At 35.1% G+C, this 17,550-nt stretch overlaps 1 protein-coding gene across 10 annotated transcripts in view; it reads right to left on the minus strand.

Moving 5' to 3' along the window:
* EHBP1 (EH domain binding protein 1) overlaps positions 1 to 17,550 on the minus strand; it is a 433,107-nt gene that overhangs the window by 181,665 nt on the left and 233,892 nt on the right. For all 10 annotated transcript variants that reach the window (XM_036752173.1, XM_036752175.1, XM_036752180.1 and 7 more), the window contains one exon: positions 14,926 to 15,118. In XM_036752173.1, the coding sequence (XP_036608068.1) occupies positions 14,926 to 15,118 (193 nt within the window). The remainder of the gene's footprint in view (positions 1 to 14,925; positions 15,119 to 17,550) is intronic.

Genomic DNA, 17,550 nt, shown 5'->3' on the forward strand with positions numbered 1-17,550 from the left:
AAAAAAAATATGATTATCTCAATAGATGCAGAAGCTTTTGACAAAATATAATACCCATTCCCACTAAAAACACTAGAGAGCATAGGATTAAATGGAGCTTTTCTTAAAATGATAAATAGTATCTATCTAGAAACAAGAGCAAGTATTATCTGTAATGGGGTAAACAAGAAGGCTTTCCAACAAAATCACAGGTGAAGCAAGGATGTCCACTATCACAATTATTGTTCAATATTGGACTTGAGATGTTAGCTATAGCAAGACAAGAAAAAGAAATCAAAGGAATAAGAATAGGCAATGAGGAAACAAAACTAGCACTTTTTGCAGATGATATGATAGTATATTTAGAGAACCCTGAGAATATAAACTAAAAAACTAGTTGAAACAATTATCAGAGTTGCAGGATATAACATTTTTTTTATACAAATAAAGACAGATCTAAATGACTAGAGAAATATTAATTGTTCATGCTTTGGTTGAGACAATATAATAAAAATTACAATTCTGCCTAACTTAATTTACATATTCAGAGGTATACCAAACTACTATAGAATTATTTTATAAAGCTAGAAAAAAATAATCACAAAACTCATCTGTAGGAACAAAAGGTCAAGAATATCACAGCTAGGTGGTGTACTGGATAGAGCACAAAGCCTGGAGATAGGAAGACTCTAGTTTAAATATGTCCTCAGATATGTATTAGCTGTGTGACCCTGGGCAAGTCATTTAACTCTATCTGCCTCAATTTCCTCATCTGTAAAATGAGCTGGAGAAAGAAAAGGCAAAGCAATCCATTATCTTTGTCAAGAAAATTCAATATGGAGTCACAAAGAGTTGGACACAACTGAAATGACTGAACAACAGTCTAGGGAATGAATGAAAAAAATTTGAAGGAAGAAGGCAACCTAGCAGTACCACATTTTAAACTATATTATTGCTCCTTCTCATAGCTGAAAATTCCTGCCTTAATTGTATTTGACTTTATTCATGCACAGATTATCCTGATCTCAACAAATGGGGGACAAGGGTAAGTGTATAGTGCTGAACCTGAGTAAATGAAATGCATTTATGGCACCTGGGCTAGGGTGCTGCCACTCTCATCCAAGTACCTGATTTATTATGTAGGGTTCAAGTTCTTAAAGCACTGCTGTATGAAGTAACATATTTTCCTGAGTATCACAATAATAACAATTCTTTCATGGTTTTGATTCTTGGTCATGATTGGCAGCGCTGTTTTTGAAACAAAATTTTGACTTTTTGAGTTGCTAAAACCATACCTGCCTTTGACTACAAGCATTAATTAACTTATAGTACTATTTAGGCCTTTTGTTTTCATAGGCCTTTAGCTTCTGACAAACGCATCATTATTTCTTTCCTAGAACAGCATATATAGTTGTTTCATTTCTCTAAATAATTCTGATATGGTCTTAACCAAGTTTCATAGGTTCTACTCTTGCTTCCCACTACTCTCTAATTTCAACAAGTAAAAATCAGTATCCTAGCTCCCAAAAATTTCTACAGAATTTCTGAAGTTAAAAGGGATTTTAGAGAACATCCAATCCAATATTCATTTTATAGGTAGGAAACTAACTCCTAAAGCAAAGACTCAAGTGACTTGCCAAAGGACATACACTGTTCTAACCTCTAAACTAAAGCTAGAATCCAAGTCTCTTCAACACATTATGTTGATACTGATGGCCCTTTGATATGATCTAAGTATATATTATGCTACTGATCTTTTTTATTCTAAGTATAGATCCCATTTATAATTTATTTCTGTGCATAAAAATCTGACCAAGCTTGGGAGATAATAATAGGAAAGATTAAAGTAATAACTAAAATAAACCTAAGAGAGATTTATGAGGTGAGGATAATTATTTTTAATACGCTCATAACTCATCATGACTAAAATAATGAAACAGTTACATCTTTCATTTCCAAGTTAAAAAGATGGCTGCCAACTAAAGTGAACCAAACCCAGCCTGTAGGCAATCAAGAAAAATACTATCTTTATTCCTAAGCCATGATCAACACAGCAATTTTCTCTATAAAATATTCTGCATTTAGTCTCCATCAAACTTTTCAATATAAAACAAATTGAACAAGATAAAAAAATGGAAGATAAGAAAATCATACAAGTGCCTATAAACTTATAATACAAATAAAAATAACAACTTAAGATACTCAGTTATTGTCATGCAACTGTTGCAGAACTTAGTATAAGAAGGCCTATTTTTCCTAGGTCTTTGGGATCCTCTTCTCCTAATGTAGCCATAGCACTCAAGGAGATTCCTAGAAATCTTATTACCCTAATCATAAAAGACATGTTCTAGTGTGTTCTTTTGGCTAGATGCCAGAGGAGATGGCTGGACTTGGTTTGAGGGCATGAAGAGGGATTTGAGGAGAGAATGAGAAGTGAGGGCAAAACAGGAAACTGACAGATTAGAGGGGAAGGCTTTGGAGTCTGCTGCTCTGATACCAAAAGTGCCTTGACCACCACCCTCCTGAAGCTTCTCAGCTTTTAGGAGTTGGCTTGCTATTGTTGGGGCCACGTTAGGGACAGCGATTCCACTGCCAAAAGCCAGCTCATTGGAGAATCTGAGATGACATGATGAAATAAAATTGTTTTGGGTTAAAAATAAAGAATTGAGCATAAGAGGCTTTAACATATTTCTTGATAGATACAATAACAAAAGATATGATCAATGGCAATGTTAGTAAAATTATTTTAAGATTTTTTTTCTAACTGTTCTTTGATAGATTTTACTATCTTTTCTCCCCACTCTATAGGTGCCTAAAGTCCACTGTCTTGACTGAGAAGTCCTTCACCAATACTATCATTTTATGAGGGCACACCCCTCCGCTATGTTCACTACACTACCAGTTTGACTTATTCTCCAGATTTCCCATCAGGAGCCTTGACCACAAGATGTATACCTCCCTCTTTGGAGCTCCCTTTTACATTTGTTTTCTCTCATTCAAATGTAAGCCCCTTGAATATAGGAACTGTTTTGTTTACTTGCATTTATATCTCTAACACTTATTAAATTCTATCTATCTACCAATGTATCTATTTGTCTATCATCTGCCTACTATTGATATCTATCATGGACCTATCTATCTCATCTTCCTGTCTCAAAGAATGAAGTATTAAACTTTAAAGAGAAATAACACAGCCTTTTACAGATAATAGAATTAAAAATAAATGACAAAAACCTCCCATCTAAATATGATCCAAATGCACTTTACTTTCTTTATAAAAGATGTGTTATGAAAAGTTATTTGACAATTCATTTTTGTTTTTTCCCTTAGCTTAGTCTTTTCTTGACTGAAGGTGGGCAGATGACATGAAGTTTTTTTGTTCACTAATCTCTTAGTGAAGATCTATCTGTACTCCAATATTTCAAGGTCTGAAATTTCAGATAATTCCTCTATAACTGCTTAGTAGAGTCTTCAAGAATTGTTGTTTAGTGGCTGAAAAATTCATGACCTTGTAGTCAGCCTGCTGATGAGGATATCAGAACTTAGGCTGATCAATGGACAAAAAAGACAAATGCAGTGCTATCACTCAGCCTATTAGAATTTGAGCTCTGCTAGCCAGGAGAACGTTGTGCACAGCCACAGATATGTGGATTCCGTGAGGACCAACCCTGACATACTGCGCTTCTCTCAGCAACCTAAAGGGGCAAGGACAAAGCCAGGGGACTCACGATGGAGAATGCTATCTTCATTCAGAGAAAGAACTGCGAAGTTTGAATACAAACTGAGGCACACTACATGCTCGCCTTTTCTGCTTCTCTTTTGTTTTTGGTTTTGGGTTTGTTTTTTTTTGTTGTTTTTTTTTTTTTTGGTTCTGTTTCTTCTTTCTTATGATTCATTCCATTGGTCAAAATTCTTCTCCACGACTTGAATAGAGCATAAATTAATTCAATGCGAAGTTATACATGACAGTTATATGAGACTTCATGCCGTCTTGGGGAGGGAGGGGGGAGGGAGGGGAGAAAACTGGAACTCAAAACTATGTAGAACCGTGTGTGGTAAACTAAAAATAAATAAAGGAAAAAAAAAATAAAATAAAAAAAAAAAAAAAAAAAAGAATTTGAGCTCTGCTGGCAAACCCTGCAGGATTCCAGGGTCATTTCCACATTGGATGATGAATTGAAATGGATTCAGCAGAGGGAATGATCCATTAAATACTTAAATGTACTAGGGAAGCTCCCTATAGCAAACTTCCCCAAGAATCTTTTTTTTGAAACAGAACTCATTTGCATTGTAAATAATTCCCATTAATTTATCTCTTTATTAAGTCTGAATTTTCCTAAAGTTTAGTACGTAAAAGACAGGAATTCCAGCTAACAATAACTGTAGGATCTTGGGGAAATCATTTCAATTGTGTGTTTGCCTCATCACCTATAAAATGTGGGTAGTGGCACCTGCTACACGTTTGTTATAAGGATCAAGTGAAATAATACATGTTAAAGAACTCTGAAAAGCATTAATAAGTTAGTGGTTGCTATTATTGGTTACATAAAAGGCCCCTGCCAATGCATAGTTATTTGTACTGTTGAAAAATTAACAGTTCATATCACAAGTAAAAAAATTCAAATAAATCAGGCTGGTGAGTCAGGAGACCTGGGTTCAGGTCTCACTTCTACCACTGTGAATTAATGTCTCTGAATTTCTTCTGTAGAAAATGAGGAAGCTGAACCAGATGAACTCTGCGGTTCCTTCAACTCTAACTCACTTTTGACTCAGCTAACAAAAGCTACATTTTGCCAATGGTTTCCAAGCTTTTTCAGAGACTGTTTCACTTTTCTCTTGGCATGGTCTACAGACCTATTCTTTTATGCTTCCATCTGGTTCCAAACTAGTAAAGGTAGTAAGGAACATGTCATGCTTTCCTTGATCAGCCAGACCCAAGTCCTGGGGAGTCTTTCTCTCACATTCAGTCTCTCTCTCACACTCTATCTAAGTGAATATACAGGGAGAGTCAATCAATAGAATCTAAGGTTATTTAATACCATTTAGGGAACGGATCATGAGGAGATACTATCAACCTACAGAATATGTCTTTTATTTTCCCTATTATAATGGACTCTGTGTCTTATCCAAGTATTCTCCTACCACATTATCAGAGCTATATCTCACTTTTTGGATGGGGGTCTGATTTCCCTGATTGGGCTCTGGCATTCTCCCTTTCACAATTATATTAAGGTATGAATTCTGGAGTCAGACAGACTCATCTTCCTGATTTCAAATCTGGCCTCAGACACTTACTAGCTGTGTGATCCTGGGCAAGTCACTCAACCATATTTTCCTCAGTTTTCTCATCTGTAAAATGACCTAGAGAAGGCCTGGCAAACCACTCCAGTATTTTTGCCAAAAAAACAAAGAAACTCCAAACGCAGTCATGAACAGTCAGACATGACTGAAATGAAGGAAATGAATGAATTCTGAAGACTCTAAATATTTCCCTTTTCTCTACCTCTTGTTCCCTACTGAAACAATTCTCATATGCTAGAAAACCAAGATTTAAAAAAAAAAAAAGCATTTTAGCATTGGGAAGCTCCCTTTTCTATGATCCTCATTATAATCTTGTTCCCCATTGTGGTCTTTCTATCCTGTTCCCAATTTAATATTCGACCTATCCTCAAGATTGTTCTCTCTGTATCATAAGCAAAACTCATAAATTTTTTTTTGCACCTCCTCAAGTGGATATCTTGCTTTTTCCTTGGCTTTAATATATATACACTGTTTATACTGTCCATGATTAGATGCTAAGAAAAACTAAAAATACATTTTAGAACTTAAATTACCATAAACTAGAAACCACATAATCTGCTTTATAGAAGCCCAAAAAGGTAGCATGGCTTGTCATACAGCTACTTGGTGCCAGAGCCACTACTAAAGCCAGGTCTTCAGACATGCAATCCTGTCCTCTTTCATTATGTGCTGCTGTCTCTTTGTACTGGCAAAATCCATAGTTAGGTAATCATTTTGTGTCTATCCTCTATAATTTCGGCAGGATACAGAATTTTTCTTTACTCCACATCCAAGCTAGTGACAAGAGGTGCTATGTGCATCACTTCACTGCTGCAGCATTTCATGCAAGAAATAATGCTAGCTCTGTGCTACCTAAGGTAACTCCTGTGCTTAATAGCTTTCAGTTTCCATTTGTACAGTTTTTTAGAATCCTTTAGCAAAAGTCTTATATGAATATAAATACATGACTTAGAATTAATAAGCCCAGGTTCCCAAGGGTTAGATTCCCAGGGGTGAGGAACCTGCAGCCTGGAGGCCACATGTGGCCCCTTCACAGAACAAATACCCTTAATAAAAGAGAATTTGTTCTGTAAAACTTGGACTCAGTCAAAAGACTGCACCCAAGGACCTAGAAGGCCACATGTGGCCTCAAGGCCATAAATTCCCCACCCCTGGGTTAGACTATACACAGTGTAATGAAATTATTTATCACTGGACTCAAAGGACTTTGCATTTTGAAAGAGACAAGATATAACCCACTAAGTTTTTCCCCAAGTTATTGGAAAACACTTTTTAAAGTTACTCTTGCCTTTTCTCTATCTTTTTAAGATTAGGAAAAGTTTAAAGCAGATGCTATTTTTGACCCTTTCTACAACTACTTGAGGTCTGATATCAAACAATGATAAAAGAAAAAGTTTATTAAAATAATATTATTAAATGAATATCATTCTCTTTGTGCTTGTCTTTTAACAATGGTTATAGAAATTCTACTCCCTGCCCCTGGAAATCATGGGAGAAGGAAAAGTGTGCTTGAATCAACAATCTCAATTTTTATACAACAAAACCTCACCATTTAGATCCCAGTAATTTGCAGTAATTTGGTTCAGCAATAGCATGGACATAATACAGTGATTCTTATTTAATATAAAGCTTAAAAGAATCTCTCCCTCTCTGAGGGGAGGGAGAATAAAATTTAGACATGTTCCACTGGAACCAGATTTATTCTGAATAGACTCAATTCAAAATTTACTCGTTATAGCAAAATAATGCATTTGTTTTCATAAATTCTAAAATTATAATAAGTCAGAGTGTAGGGTAAACTTTAATTTCCTAAGCAAATTAGTATGAATAAAATTTTAAGAAACATGCTTAAGCTACTCATAATAATGTAATAAGGACTGCACAATAATCCTATGCAGTTGTGACAAACTAGTTAGTTGTACCCAACTAAAGTTGTTCTGGAGAAGGACTTCTACTCAAAATTGTTAGAAATTAATTCTAATTATTTCATATACCTGAAAATGATAAAATAATATTTCTCTAAAACTATCATAATTCCTATTATTCACTACTTAAGAATAGATTTCTCCCAACTAAATCTGAAGTAGTGAGGTTTTGCTATATATTTTACATGTGGATGGTCCTTTATGAAAGGGAAAACTGCTAAAAGGTTTTAAAATAAAGTTGTAGGCAATTCAAAAGAAGCATGTAAATAAATGTACTTCTTTCCTTTTTAAACCGCATAAGTACTAATAATCCTCAAGAATTCGTAGATCATGAGGCAAGTTTAGAGAATCAGTGATCCTTTGGATTTCACGAGGATTTCAGGATCAGAATGGAGACTGTGAGATTTTTAACATGTATATGTAAATATATTTAACTTCAGTGTTGTGTTTGCAAATTTAAATATGCATTCATAAAATAATGTATTCAAATTCTACCATGAATACATTTCCAGTTTACTCACATTACATAAATAAAACATTATCAATGATTAATTATTATTTCTTAAAGCAATCCTCTCATAAGCATTAGAATCATAACTGCTATACTTCCAATTGGAAAACAACTAGTAACAAAACAACTAGTAGACTGATAATTTCTATGGAATTTATAACTTATGAAATTAATTTATACTTTATACATTAGGAGTTGTTTTTAATGACCCTTTACAAAACGTCTCTTGATTAAACTTCCAGATGGAGAGTAATGCTCTACCTACAATAGAATTTGTAAAGAAAATGCCAACACACCCTTAATGACATTAAAGCAATTGTGTATTTATTAATCCGAAGATTACAACTCTTAATCCAAGTTTTAAAAATAGTTTAAATGCTATATAGTCATTTGGTAAGAGATAAACTGGTTATGTTAACCAATTAATAGACAAAAGTGGCCTGATTCCTTTGCTTAACTGGTTTTTATCAAACTCTTCATATGTACTATATAATAGACATGGCATTATTTGTGACATCCAACTGCTCCTTTAAATCAACTCTATTTTAATTGTTTTTGAGACTTCTATTTAAACCCACATGGGCTAATTTCGCTCTTCAGACTTTTCTAGTTGGAGTTAATACAAAAACTGTGTCAGGCAAGTAGTTTCAGAAAAACTAAATCCATGTTATATAATATGCTATACATATGCTATATGTAAAATGTCTATAATTTCAGGTTTATCATAAGTGTGTCCTCGTACACTAAACAAAATAGTCCAATAACTCTGTGCAATCTTACAGATCATTTTCCTCTGTATTTCTCAGCATTAAATTATTTAATGTACAATCATTTCTCTTCTTTCTATATTACTCTCTCTTGGTGATCTCAACAATTCGCATAGGTTCAACCATCATTTCTATGCAAACAACTCAAGATTTGCATATTTAGCCTCAGTCTCTCACCTGAAATCTAGTTCTATATTACCAATTTCCTACTGGATATCTCCTACCTGGATCTCCCACAGATGTTTCAAACAAACATGTCTAAAACAGAACTCATTATCTTTCCACCCAAACCCTCTGACCTTCCTAACTTTCCCAATTTCTGTCAAGGGAGACACCATCCTACTAGTCACATAAGTTCATGACCTTAAGAATCACCTTTGACTCTTCACTCTCACACACACAAACATGCAGAAGCCAAGGATGGTTTCATTTTGCTTCTGTAGCCCCAGAGCCTAGCACAGTGCCTGGTAAATAATAAGTATACAATAAATACTTTCTGAATGACTTATCTACATTAATGGAGGAGAGCAGAGACATGGGTAATGGGAGATGATAGACTGGCTCTGGGTTTTCTTTCACTTATACTTCAGTATTGTCTATATTTCATTCTGAAAATGAACTTTAAACAAAATGATGTCGAATGAAATTGTCCAGTTTTCCCACTGGGACCCTATCTCCATTCCTCTCTGTAGCATACTCCATGCTAGAAAAAGACAGTTTTTTTCTCAGATTGATGCAAAGCATCAGCTTTAAAACAGAGGGGACCCCTTTCAAATCTTTACTAGGGCAAAAAGTAAAAGTGGTTTAAGTTTTAAAAGGGCTGAGACTGAATGTCAAGTGCTAAGACATCAGAAGAGCAAACAAGTACAGAGTACTAAAGGTGCCGTCAAATTTAAAAACGGATTTGCTGCGCGTGCAACAGCAAAACTATCCCGATTACAGGTAGGACTTACACAGCACTTTAGGGTTTGCAAAAGGTTTTACACGTTATCTCATTTGATCCTCACACAAAGCGAGTTAGGTGCTATTAGTGCCCCTATTTTATAGATGAAGAAACTGAGGCTAGAGGAAGTTAAGTGACTTGCCCCGGGTGACACAGCTGTTAAGTGTGAGAGGCAGGATTTGAATTAACTTAGCTGTTCCTGACTCCAAATTTCAAGCTCCAAAATGTTAAGCCTACTAATTATTGAGCTCTCTTTAATCATGAACACAAATGTAGCACCTAAGGCAACTCCTTTTCACTCCACTCCCCAAGAATAGCTAGATTCAAGGTACTCTATGGCAATGATTCTTAAACTTTTAGATCTCAAGACCCCTTTACACTTCTAAAAACTATTGCAGACCCCTAAAATAGCTTCTTGTTTATATGGGTTATAACTATGGATATTTACCACATTAGAAATTAAAATGTCTTAGTATCACTATAAAAAATTTTGACCTTACGGCTACCTTGAGCCCCCATTGATATGTTTACTTTTTTTCTGGTTAGTTAGGGAACACAATTCAGACAAAGGTATTTCATGGAAAAGTTGAAATAGAACATTCCTGCCACAAACTTAAGGCACACTCTCTTAGAAATATAAACACCATTGCGGTGAGAATGGGATGCATAGGGGTAACGAATGAAGGGCACCTACAAAAAGGAATTAACTATTGCCAGATCATATGTATGAAGGACGTTACAGGAACGCTGACGTCTTTTGGTAATGTCATTGTATTATTCTCACTGTGTCTATTAGATGAGTTATTCCACTAGATCCCACTGGTCTCAAGGTTCCTGGGGACTGTTAGGCATGGAGTATCATGAGGGAATTGTTTTACTCTCTTACAGTGGTTTCTAGGAGTGGTAATCTCTTTGAGGTATTGCTCTTCTGGTCTCATATGGCTTTGTGATCAATGAAGGCTGAGGAATATACACTGTTGGGCACTGTTCCATATTACTAGGGCCTGAGATCATCTCTCTAGGGCCAAATTTTAAAGCAAGACAGACTAGATAAAACCTTTCAGCAATAAGGGCAAATTGAAAGCTCTTTAGTCTTAGTCAGGGTATCCAGCTAACAAAAAACACGCATAGCTCACCCAGACTATGATTAAGCCTATGTCTGGGTAGAGATCATAGTCCTCTGCTATAGATAACAACCTAATCAGAGTAAAACATCCCTTTTTCTCAGACTTATCATGCAAATGAATTTAAACCAGAAAAAAAAGGTAAACTAAAAAGGTAAGATTCTTTATTCACCTACGAATCCTGTCTTTATTATGCACATTTGTCATTTGTACTGCTTGGATGCTATATTTTGGCCAGTGAAAAACTTTCTGTCCCCTGATATAAGAATAGAAAAGTGAACTCCACATCATAAATCATCATTGCTCACTTTTGAAGCTGTCATTTTTGATTTTTTTATAAGAGTATGTAGTATGTTTTCCATGAAGCATATAACTCAGGGATCATTTACTGAAGAGGTTGTGTGGTATAAAGGAGAGAGTACTAGACATGAGATCAGAGAACCAGAATTCAAATCCCAGTTCTGCTATTTACTGTCTGGATGAGTCCTTGAACATTTCCAAGCCTCTGTTTCATGATCTGTAAAATGGGGGAGTTAGATTACATTACCTTGAAGATTCCTTCCAGCTCTAAGTCCTATAATCTTTTTTCTACTTTTTCTTGGTCTTGTCACACTATGTGACAGTCATCCTTTTGGAATCTACTCCAAGAAGATATGTGAATGAAAACAGACTGGAAAAGATGAATTTTAAGAAATGTTTTTATGTCAAATGTCATTAAAATATGTTAACAGGGCAATGTCATTTTACACAAAGAGATAGGGTATTAATAATGTCCTACTTCAATGACGTGAAATATAGCTAAAATTCTGAATTTGATTCAACAAATATTCATCAGCGATTGAGGCTTTCAGGCAAGACATACACAAAGATAAACAAGACAGTGTGTCCCTGCCTTAAAGAAGTTTACAATCCACTGAAAGAGACCAATCATTAAGTATTTATTAAGTGGTTAATATGTACCAGGCACTAGAAATACAGCACTCCAAAAAAGTGCCTGTTCTCAAGGTCCTTAAATTCTACCAGAAAAGACAATGTGTAAATATATACACGATAAAATAAGTAGCAGCAAATAATTTCAATCTTTGATGGGATGATACTCCCCCCGCCCAAAAAAAAGGGTGAGAAAGAAGAATGCACTGGAAGAAGGGGAAGAGGGAGACAATATGGGGGCAAATTATCTCACATAAAAGAGGCATGAACGAGATATTATAATGAAGGTGAAGAGGGGAAGATGCAGGGTGAGGGGTGGCAAGAAAAGCTCAAACCTTACCCTCATCAGAATTGGTTCAAAGAGGGAATAACATACACATTCAGTTGGCTACAGAAATCTATCTTCCCCTATACAGAAGTAAAAAGGGACGAGAATAAAAGGGGGTGGGGTAGGATGTATAGAAGTAAGGGAGAACTAAAGGAAGTGGTGATCAGAAGTAAAACATTTGTGAGGAGGGCAAACATGGAGGTAAGGGGAGGGGGCAGGGAGGAATAAACAAGTACAAAAAATTCTGCTCTAGTTCTTTATTTTTTGACTCTTTATATTTCAAGTGTGCTTCTTATAATCAACATATTGTTAGACTTTGTCCATCCATTTTGCTACCTTCTTCTGTTATGTGGGTGAGTTTGCCCCATTTACATTCACTGCTATGATTTTCAACTGTGTATTTCCTTCCATTATTAATATATTCCTCTTTTCTTATCATCCCTCTTAATACAAATTTTAAAAGAATTTAATGAAATTAAAGGAATCTGTTAACTACTAGGAATCTTTCACTGAAATGTATTATTTCTACTTCTCTGCTCCTCCTCTTTCCATGGTTACAACAGCACTCAATATCAGAAGTTGAATCTGAACATTGGTATGTAGGTCTTCCTAACCCCAAGTCTAGCACTTTATCTACTACCTTACATTGGTTTGGGGGTGGGGGGTGGGGAATGCACCTATTATTACCTCCTAAAAAAAGTGATCAAGATGATGTCAACAACTCCAAATATATATGCCTACCTTCTCTATTACACAAAATCTTTACGAAAATGATATGTACACTTGCATCCTTTATGGGAAATATAGAAAAGAAAAGGCAAATATGAGGACATGATTTTTGGCAACAAAAATTTCAGTTACCTAAATGTATGGTAAAGTATACCAAGATACTATTTTTATTTATTGTTGATTCTAAAAAAATGGCTCCATAATCCTGCCCTGGAACCTTATTAGTTATATGACCATGGGCATATATTTAACTTCTCTGAGCCTAAAAGGGAGATAATAAGACCTCAAAAATCTTGCAGGGTTGTTGTGAAGATTAAGTAAGATAACACACATACCTTTGCAAACCTTAAAATGTCATATAAATATGGCCGACTATTACTAGTGCATCTGTAACTGGCAGATTCAAAGTCTGTGAGGATGCATTTATTCTTAACATACTAATTAACAACATATTATTAACTATACTAATATATATTCTACCCACTGAAATCACTTAAAGATGTGAATTTTACTTGTGCTTAATTTTTGCTCATAAGGATAATCAATGGTATTTAAAATTCTACTGCTGAGAGTCCCTATCAAAAAGAGTTGCTACCAGTTAAATAAATCAACTTCTAGGCTAATAAAAGATGTGTAACATGCACAATCCAGGCATTTGAAAGACTATTGATCAACATTACTAAGTTGAAATGGAGACACAATAATGTCCTATTTCTTGTAGGAGAATAGTGTTTGGCACTGATAAAACTTCGCTAGTATCAAAACTTTTCATTTTAATAATTTCTGATGAAACGCTAAAATGTAAAACAAAGTACCCAGCTTTCTTAGGTACAGGATGTTGAACAAAAGGTAACCCTTTTCTTAATGGTTCAGTATCATTATTCATTTATTCAAAGAGGATTTATTAAATACTCTAAGTATTATGCCAAGAGCTGAGTTTATTAAAAGACAAAAAAAGGGAGAAAAGTCTTGGCTCTCAAGGAGCTTAAATTTTACTGGGGAGAAACAATACAAACAAAAATAAGTAGATATAAAATTTATATAAAGTAAATACAGAGTAATTTCTGGAGGAAAGGCATTAGCTAGCAACCAAGGGGAGCAGAGATTAGAATAGGTTTCGTGTAGGAAATGCCACTTGAAGGAAACTAGAGATTCTTGGAATCAGGAGGGAGAAAGGGGTACATTTCACGTATAAGATACATGCTAGTTATAGGGTAGCATATTCACTCACCCTTCTTCCCTAGCGAGGACAGATGTTAATTGGATTATGTTCATTGGAACCTCTGTTGGAAAGGGAAAGGGAGAGAGACAAGTCTTCATGTCTCCAGGGCTGTGTCAGACTGGGAGGCCAGGTCCTCGTGGCCATAATGCAAGAGGCCTGGAATCTGGGCCCTCAGTAGTTATATATGTTCATCTCACACAATCACAATCACACACACACACACACACACACTTAATATTATTGAACAAGAACTTTTATTCTGTCTTAACTTTAACAACTTAAGCATTTGTAACTAAGAAGTAACTAGGAAGGAAGGCAGGACTATTAGAATCAAGACTAGCAAACCTCAATTACTTACAAGTAGCAAAAAAAAAAAACCTTGTAAGTAATTCTTCTAAAGTTTGATTAGCAATTTTGAGAGGCAACTTTCAGTAACCGTTGACTGATTATAAATATTCAAAAGTAAAAGTGGTTTTGAAATAATGCTTAAAATGTGTAGAGCGAAAAAAGGCTATCTATAGGAGGTTAAAAAAAAAAGCATTATCTATAGAATTAGGTGAATTAGGTAGTTACAGATTGAAGAAGTTGGCTATCTTAGAATTATAAAATGCCAACACTTTTACAGAATGCTACTCCTTAAAATTAAATTAATTGAAAATTTTTGAAACCCTTTTCTATTCTCATTCCACGTAATCATTATGCATTAAACTCTTTGTGAAAAAAGGCAGTTAGACCAAGATTTAAGTATCAGTTAACCAGAAAACAACTTTTTCCAAGTAGAATTCTTGGTTCAATGATACATTACTGAACCCAGTACCTTTCCTAGAAAATGATTTCTATTCTTTCCTCTATACTATAAAAAACTGGCTCTACACATCTTAGAACTCCTTTTATTTACCTACAGGTGCCAATAATGCAATAATTATTACCTTTTTTTTTTCTATTGACTTCAAAGGAGCACTCACAAAATCTTAGCTATGCAACTAATATGTTCATTCTGATGTGGAAATAAAGCATAGCAATATACCCATTAAAAGTTCCACCAAAATGGATTTACTTAAGTAACAATATGGTCAAACATGTCTCGTGCTTCTTTTTGTTTAAACTCGGAATAAAAGGCATAAAAAAGCATATACGATGACTCTTTGTTAAATATCAAAACCTACCTTAGGAGAAGATGAGAGATCTGCTCCTACAGAAACAACAGCATTCTCATTTATCCTTCCTTCTGTTTTTGGGAAGCGTCCTGGTGGCTCCGGGGCCTTTCTTTTCATTTTCTTTTCAGTTTCTGGTTCTGGAGCTGGACTCACCCAATTATTTGGAGTAGGAGTTAGTTTGGGTTCATAAAAAGGATTTGATCTATGTGAAAAAGAAATGATTTTTAACTCCTAAATGACAATAATATATATATCTTATATTTTCATGGCAAGTTAGTTTTCAAAGTGTATTCACACATATTATCTTATTTTATTCTAGAAACAATCTTACAGTGTAGGGAGCAGAGAACATCTACCTGGTTCCTAACCCAAAGCAACTTCCACTCAAGAAAATATCAGTTTAATATTCTGCAGTAAAAAAAGAAGTATTATCCTAAATAATGGAGAGGTAACATGAGTAATGGAGTTAAGTCTTTTTTCTGACATCTTGCCTTGTTGACCCAGGGTAAATCATTTAACTTCTCAGAGGCAAAGGCAATGCTCTAAGCCTATATTATGGCTGAATTCTGTACACTGATATCACAGATCTGGACAAAAAAAATAAATCTTATGGTGTTATCACATTTAACTGAAAAACTCAAGTTTATCAATACAAATAGCAGGAAAAGTTCCAAATTTAATACCTTATTTGGCTTGTAATTTTATTTATGTTATGACAACATCTTAGTGAATAATACAAGTCAGGATAATAATGATTAATTTAGGTTAAATAATACAATCATTAACTGGTCTCACTTAAAATTTTTTTCCCTTTATAAATAGCAAACACCTTTTAAGAAATGCAATGAAGAAACTTCAAGGTCATGTGAATGACAAGGCAGACTAGACATTTTCTCCTATTCCCACCACCTTTCAAAGCTCTCCAAAACAGAAATTAGGTGCCAAAGATAAAGTAACTTCAGTTGTTTCCATGGCCTAGGATACCCAGAATCAAAAAGAAGGTAAAAAAAACCAAACAAACCCCAAACCAGGAACTGACACTTACTGACCCTAAACCCACTCAGCACCCTTCCTCTACCTCTTGCACTGCTGGCAGCAAAGATGCATGAACAGACCCAAAGACACAAGAGAAGCTTATATCAAAACCCACTCCCAGTGAAGTGAACAGGATGAGAAGATCACACACGGTAACAGCAATATTGTACAATGATCGACTGTGAATGACTTACATATTCTCAGAAACACAATGATCTAAGGCAATTCTGAAGGGCTTATTTTTGAAAAATGCTTGATAGAGTCTGAATGTAGACAGAATCATACTTTTTAAAAACTTTTTTCTTTTCTTTTATTTGGTCTGTGTTTTCTTTTGCCACGTTGGCTAATATGGAAATACATTTTGCATGAGACTGAATATTTATATTCTATATCAAATTGCTTGCCTTCTGAAGGAGGGAAGAGGAGAGGGAGGAAAGAATCTGGGATCAAAATTTAAAAAATGAATATTAAAAATTTTTAACATGTAACTGGAAAAACTATATAATTTTTTTTCTATAAGTCCCCTCCTATGCTCTGGTCCCCCCTCCCTCTTTCTATTGCCATGGCAACACAGCTCTAGGCTATGAAATTTTGCTCAAGCCTTGATCTCTATAGGGCTTGACCAGTCCTATTGGAGTAAAAGCCTGCCAGGGACTAGAACTGGAAAGCACCAGCACTGCAAAGTGCTGAACCGCCAGTGCTGGTCCAGAGAATTAAGAAATGGAGGGGCTGGGACCCGTTATGAGGACAGGCTGTTGTCTGTGAGAGGGGTTGGACAGCTGGGTCCAGTGCTGATCACCCAAAAGTCAACTGGGGAAAAGACCTAGGCTGGTGAACAGTGAATTGTCAAGAACAGGAGGAGGCTGAGCGGCTTTGAGATCCAGCAACCAGTGAAAGTTCAGAGAGGAGGGAGTCAGGAAGTCAGTGATATGGCAAATAAGAGGAGAGAGGAGAGACAGAGTAGCAAAGATCTCAGAGAGAAGAAGTGTCAAAGACTTGAACACAAACAGAAGAATCAACAGTAAAAACAGAAGGATATATAGCTTCTGGATGTAATAAGTGAGCTCAAGGAAAATGATGCAACACTTGACAAGAAAGAGAACCTGTGGAGTTTGAGAATATGGAACTACAACATGTTATTTCTGCATGGTTTAAAAGAGAAATGAGAATTATAAAAATACAATTTATGTACTGCACAGCAAAAAAAAAAGGGGGGGGCAGAATAGAAAAACTTGAATCTGCAATGGCAAACTTCACCAAAGAAACTAAAAAATGAACAATAGACTAGGAATGTAAATACACAGAAGGGAAGGATAATCTAGAAGAAGCAAAAAAAACAGGAACATTAAAAAGAATATACACTCACTATGCAAGCAAAAATACCAATCTTGAAGAAAGGAAGCACAAAGACAATCATAGATCTCTCAGAAAAACAGGATGGGACAAAAAACCTTAACATCATAATAAAGAAAATAATAGAAAAGAACTTCTTAGAACTTTTGAACACAGAAAATAAAATTCCAATTGAAAGAATTCACAGATTATCTCCAGAAAAAAAAAACAAAACAAAACTAAAAACACCCAAGGCTACAAGCTCAA

Source organism: Trichosurus vulpecula, chromosome 3, assembly GCF_011100635.1.
Source record: "Trichosurus vulpecula isolate mTriVul1 chromosome 3, mTriVul1.pri, whole genome shotgun sequence".
Taxonomy (NCBI): domain Eukaryota; kingdom Metazoa; phylum Chordata; class Mammalia; order Diprotodontia; family Phalangeridae; genus Trichosurus; species Trichosurus vulpecula.